This window comes from Bactrocera dorsalis, chromosome 1 (genome assembly GCF_023373825.1).
Source record: "Bactrocera dorsalis isolate Fly_Bdor chromosome 1, ASM2337382v1, whole genome shotgun sequence".
NCBI lineage: Eukaryota > Metazoa > Arthropoda > Insecta > Diptera > Tephritidae > Bactrocera > Bactrocera dorsalis.
The window spans coordinates 27076938-27083230 of record NC_064303.1 but is presented as its reverse complement, the minus strand read 5'-3'; the positions used below and the strand labels follow the sequence as shown (position 1 = coordinate 27083230).

The 6293-nt window shown below is 36.6% G+C and overlaps 1 protein-coding gene across 1 annotated transcript; it reads right to left on the bottom strand.

Annotated features, from left to right (window-relative positions):
* Nucleotides 1–4189: 4189 nt before the first annotated feature.
* Nucleotides 4190–5378, bottom strand: LOC125777264 (uncharacterized). Its single transcript, XM_049451648.1, has 4 exons — nt 5225–5378; nt 4955–5148; nt 4715–4897; nt 4190–4644 (listed from the first exon to the last, which is right to left on the bottom strand). Exons 1-4 carry the CDS (start codon nt 5262–5264, stop codon nt 4360–4362), a joined length of 702 nt encoding a protein of 233 aa, XP_049307605.1. The 5' UTR covers nt 5265–5378; the 3' UTR covers nt 4190–4359.
* Nucleotides 5379–6293: the final 915 nt, after the last annotated feature.

Sequence of the window (6293 nt, the reverse complement as noted above, 5' to 3'; positions counted from 1 at the left end):
TCTAGAGTAGAATACCCCCTTAAAGTATTAAAGATGACGTAACGACTAAATATCTGAATTTCGCCCATTGAACATATTAACGGTTATATATTCAAAGAAAGGAAAAGAAGCAACTGAGTCTATTACAATACATTTTTAAAGAAATGAACTGGATTGTACCAGTGTTGTTACAATAAAGCCTTACGATACAGTTAACTCTTCGGACACTTTTTAATAGCTCTTTCATATATTAGTGAAAACATTGTCACATTTGTCTCGAATTGTGTCCACATCTAAAACATTATGTCGTTCATATTGACCTTAGCGATTTTGATACTCATGTACATAGAGTATATCTTATAGAGCTTAAGATTTCAAAGTAATTACTCGGCAGGCAGAAACACAGACAACTTTGAAAACTGCTGAAACTCGTACATAGAGTATAGTATAACATAAAAATTTTTTAAATTAATATAGAGTTGTATCAAGAGCGCTGTAATTCGCATACCATATGGGTTTTGCCCTGAAAGTAATAGGAATTGATTTTCTTCCAAGCTAATGAACGAGTGGCTGTTTAGTTGTCTCCAAGCAGAGAGTCAGGACAAACATTTGGGGCGACGTATTTCTGTGAGTGGTGCAAGTGGAAAATGCAGTGTTCGCTACAGCAAACAAAAAGTGGTGTATTTCGGTGGCACCAGGCCTTTTTGAAGAGCCTAGAAGACGTTGCTGATGAAGATCGTGCTGGGAGACCTGCGACTTCGAAAAACACCGACAATGTGACTCGTGTGCGCAAAGTTTTGAATTCAGACCGTCGACTAAGTATTCCGAGTGGAAGTGTACGAAGAAAATTTGGACATGTGTGAAAGTGATCCCAATTTATGAAAAACGTAATCACTAGTGACGAGTCGTGGACCTTTGAGAACGATCCTGGGACAAAGAGGCAATATTTCGAGTGGCACACGCCGGCGTCTCCTCGCCAAACAGTATGCACCTCGAATCTCAAGGCTATTCTGCATAATGCCTTCCGTGTCGCCTTAAATGTGTGGAAATCGCGCTGGCAGCGCTGCATCGAATTTTGAAAGTTTTTAAAGATTTTTTACGATTAGTTAAATAAATTTTTTTAAATCGACTCAGTCCTTTTACTTTCCGGAGATACTCTGTAGGCTTCTCAGATGCATAAGGAATTTGGGCGCAAGTGTATGTAACTAAACAGCAGCGCATTTAGAAATAAAATGTACTCGTAGGCTACGTGTTGCAACGAAAAATCATAAAATCATTTAATGAATACTTTCACTTTCGAACACATATTGGTTTGTCAAAAAAGTCCTGCGGTATTTGTATTGAATCAATTCGTGTGGCACCCATACATCGAGCTTCTTAGTGACTCCAAGCTTCTTCAAATTGTTTATAACGGTTTGATGACTACTATGCCGGTCTCTTTCGACGAATTCAGGGATTTTATCGCAATTTTCGACAACAGGCCCTCCGGAGCGTGACGCATCTTCAACCACCTCTACACCAGTACGAAAACGTTGAAACCATCGTTGTGCGGTGGAAATGGAAACTGTATTGGGTCCATAAACTGCACAAATTTTATTGGCGGCTTGAGATGCATTTTTGCCTTTATCGTAGTAGTACTGTAAAATATGCCGTACTTTCTCTTTATTTTGCTCCATTTCTGCGACGCTATAACTCACGAACGACTTAAAAGCGCGTAAAATGAGCTTTCCAAAGAGGTATAGCATGACCCGATGCGACGAATAAAACTAGAACTACGCGCCAACTAGCGAAAATACTGCAAGACTTTTTACCCAATATATGTAGACATAATATTTCAAGCGAAACATGGTTCTTCTCCACTTGGTCCTTCCAAAGGAGTGGAGATCGACCTCTTCCTCTGCTTCCCTCGGCGGGTACTGCGTCGAATACGTTCAGAGCTGGACGTCTGCTCCATCGTCATCGATTGGGGAATCGGGTTCGCTTTCTCCTAGCGTTGTACTTTAACTGCAATTTAGCAGGCTGGAAAAGTGTTTCCTCCATAATTTTAGTATGTCCTTGGCATCGGTTACTAGATCACCGTTAGGGGTTCTACAAGAGTATGCTCCGGTCTTGAAACCTTCTGTAAGCCGCCGGATTTTTTCGAAGGATTTTCAAGCATTACGCCTGTCGGCCAGCTTGTCAAGCTCTTCATACTCACGCATTTCGGCTGCAGCACGGCACTACTCGTCGTACTAGCTGTTCTTTTGAATTTTCCGAAAACCAATGGTTTCGGTTGCAGCTGTAAGTAAGAAGCTTGAAATCCCACAGTTCCCTTATAATCTTTATCCCTTTACTTATATAAAAAAAAATCTAATTTAGGAATGAAATTATTCACATATTACAACATGTACAACGTGCTCGCAAATAGTCGATGAAAATATTTATGAAAATATGTTTATGTTTAATACTCGTATGCATAACAAGAAACATATGAACTATAGAGTACCCATTTAATCAAAAACCGCCAAACATTTTTGTGGCAATCACTCATATTTATAAACCTTAAACCTCTTTCGTGCCAACAGCGCATCCCTCGTCGAAGTAGAAACATATGGCATATGATATTTATTTTTCCCGCGGCTATACCTACCTACTTAAAGCTACAATCCAAACGCTGTAACAACATCCGTAATGACAATATTCCAATCGCAATAATGACCCCGAGGCGCAGCGCAACAATAAACGAGCTGTGAAATTTGCGAGGAAATGAAAGTGTTAAGGCGTATGATATGCGAAGAGCAGTGGCGTGATAAGTACCGTTGTATGACGAGAAAGACTGCCTAACAGACGAACCTAAATTAAATTGCGCGAGGAAATTATTCCAAATCCTGGTAGAATTTAAAATATAAATTCTGGGTATCCAAAGAACCAAAGTAAATGCTGGTCGAGAATAGGATTCCCCCCTCCTGCAGGATCAAAAAAGGAGGTATTTAAATTTCGATCTGGTAATGATAATTAAAGTAATAGGGCTGTTAATACAACTGCTCAAACGAAAAGAGGTATTCGGTCAAATGAAATCCCTGTTGATCGTATATTAATTACTGTTTTACTTCTTAAAGAAAGAACTAATGCAGTATTTCATTAAAAAAAACATTGGTTGTGAAGAGATCTAGCCCTTCTCTGTTGTATTATAGAAATATTGGGTAGTCGAAAAAGTCTTTTCGTATTACTAATCAAATTTAATCTTATTTTTTTATATTGGTCGACCACTATTTGTCATTTTTCCGCTAAAGACATTATTCCACCAGTTTAAAACTTTTCTGATTCTCGGCGAAAACTGCGACAATGTTAATTCGGTCCTTAAAATTTTCACAGAGAATCCATGTGATAGCCAAACATCGAGTTTTTTTTTTTAGCCAGCCTTTTTTAAATGATTCAAAACCATTTGATTATGAATGTTAAGGGTGTATTCTACTCTAGAAATCAAATTTTGGGCAGTTTTTTGAATTATATTAAAAAAAAAACCAAAATAGACGTAAAAAAGGCGCATCCTAGTGACATTGATCGTGACTCTCCTGGTGGTCTGAAAAAAAAAAATCAAAAGAAATTCTTAATCAGTAAGGATGCTGTTATAGTCCCTACCTCAGGGAAAACGAAAAATTTTTTTTTGAAAAATGGCGACTGACTGAAAATAAAAATATTTTTTTACGTTTTTTTTTGAAATTCCTGATTTTTTTTAAATATTAAAAATATAAAGATAAAGGATAAAGGATTATATAAAGAAGGTTTACACAAAATTTCAAGTAAATCGGTTGTATAGAACTTGAGATAATGCCGGTACCGTGTGGAAAAAAATTAGTTTCGAGAAAAACGCTTTTAAATGGCTTTTGGGTGATTCGGGATATCCATTGGAGCCATTGCTTCTTACACCGGTGGCAAACTCTGAAACACCAAATGAACGAAATTTCAATACTAGGCACATAAGAGCAAGAAACACGATTGAAAGAGCATTTGGAGTTTTAAAATCACGCTTTCTTTGAATTTCAAAAGAAGCTGCATTATTTGTTTATACTTGTACAATATTTCACAATATATTACAAAAGCGTGGCATTTTTCTAGATGAAACCGAAATGTTGCCAGATCGACCACCTTCTGAAAATGTGGGAGCAATCTGTGAGCAGCACGTCAAAGGTGCATAAACACATTAGATAATTAAAATTCTACCAATATATAAGAGTATGTAATTCAATTCAAACTTCATTTATTTCATTTATAGAATATATAAACATAACAATAAATAATTGACATATACATAAAAAGGAATATTTTTCACTTTCACTTTTTTGTACAAAAAACATCAAAATAAATAATTTATATGTACTACATAAAAAAGCACATTTTTTACTTTTTTGTACAATCTTCTGTCTTTTTTACAATGGTCTGAGTAAGCGACACTATCGCTGCCGCTAAATTATTAATAGATTCCGTGTGTTTGTTAATGGAATCTAAAGTTTGAATCCGGAACGCTCTGTCCTCCTCAGCTTTTCTTTTCATTAAATCTATATAATTTCTGAACATCTCGTCCGTCGTCATTTTTTTGCTACGAGACGACGACAGAGTGCAGTCATTGGACTCATCCGAAGTCGTATTCAGGGGTGATGGTGCAGCTGTGAAAACTACTTCTTCCTAAATTAGAAAAAGAAAAAAACAATTATAAATTCTGCACACTCGTATTGGTCATTCTTGCTATTCTTGCCTCTGTGCCAATGGTTGGTACATCAGCCAATCCATCAACCGCGATTGACCCCAATGTATCCAATGCTCTCTGCTCCGTTTCAGAAAGCTCAATTGTTGAGCTGGGACCGCCACCAGTCACCAGCTTGTCTGCCTTGGCTCTCCTTGCACGTGACCGTATATGTTTTTTCCAATGGCTCAGATTCTGTAAAACAAAGGAAATAAATACATGCATATGCCAATATATATGGTTAAAAATTACCTCTCTCCATTTGTTGGGGTTCCGGGTGGGCCCATTTAGGGCATTTAATTGTACGGAGAGTTCCGCCCAAAGCTCCGCAACCCTTTTTGGCCGCGATTGTTCGTTTTTATGCAACTTTATCTCTGGGTGAACCCGCACAAAGTTGAGATAGCACTCGATTTGCTCCTTCGAGGTGCACAACACTTTATTATGATCTGTAACAAATATACATTATAAATATGCTATAATAATCATAAAATAATGAAATTTATGTTGTTTACAATTACTTACCTTCCTTTTCCATTATTGTCAAATATAAGGATGAACACATGTGTTAATCGATAATTGTGTTGTTAAATATTTTCATATTTACTTAACAACTGATTCAGATAAAATGCATATGTTAAGCATTTATTATAAACTATTTTAGTATTAGTTTTCAATAATTGTGCTGTGCAATTATTAAGAAGAAGTATTAATGCTAAAATTTTATGAAAAAAAAACTAATTGCACGCAATCGTTTCATACATTACGATTGTGCACTTGCACTCATCTCTAATCAGCTATACTAAACAGCTGATTGCTGCCCTTCTTTTCACCACACTATTTGGTGAATATTTTTGAGACTGTATCTGCTAGAATACCAAAATGAGACATCCTGACTAACAGAGTCACTAAATTACGATTTTGACAATTAGAGACATGAGACAATCGTGACAAGCAAAATACCGTTATAATCTTTTTGGACTGCGAATTGACTTTCATTACGTTTGTTTTGCCGGCAACCAAATAATAAATTATTCATCTCCTTTTTTCAAATTTTCTTTGAATTTTACCTTTATTTTATTTTTATTTATTTTTTTTTTGAAATGAAACTTCTTAGGCGTCTTCGGAAAAGGTTGCGTAAAACGTTTAACGCTTCAGTGGAGAGGGAATAGCGTTGAACAATTAACGCGAAAGAGAGGGAGAGAATGAGAGTAAAGCAGAGAACTTAAAGCTTGCCATGCTTATGCTGTAGTAGAACAATGTGTAAATTTTTTGTTGGTGACATATTCACATGTGTACGCATATGTATGTTTGTATGCTTGTGCATTATTTGTTCGGAACGCGCACATGCGTATACATACATACATACATATATTCATTTGAGCAGATTATAAGATTAATATTGTTACAAAAGTAGTATTTGTATTGCTATATGCATCCCTTATTATAAACAATAGATGTATGTATATGGGATAGCATTTGTCTTGTTGTAGACATCTGGCGCCGCGGCTGTCTGCTTGTCGAAACAATAGACATCTGGCGCCGCAGCTGTCTGCTTAAACAATTGCTGAGTCTGGCGCCGCGGCTGTCTGCT

Coding starts and splice junctions, on each gene's coding strand:
- LOC125777264 (XM_049451648.1), bottom strand. CDS start 5,264: ATGTGTTCATCCTTATATTTGACAATAATGGAAAAGGAAG. Junction 5,149..5,224: donor GACAATAATGGAAAAGGAAG/GTAAGTAATTGT, acceptor TATTTGTTACAG/ATCATAATAAAGTGTTGTGC. Junction 4,898..4,954: donor ACCCCAACAAATGGAGAGAG/GTAATTTTTAAC, acceptor TTTGTTTTACAG/AATCTGAGCCATTGGAAAAA.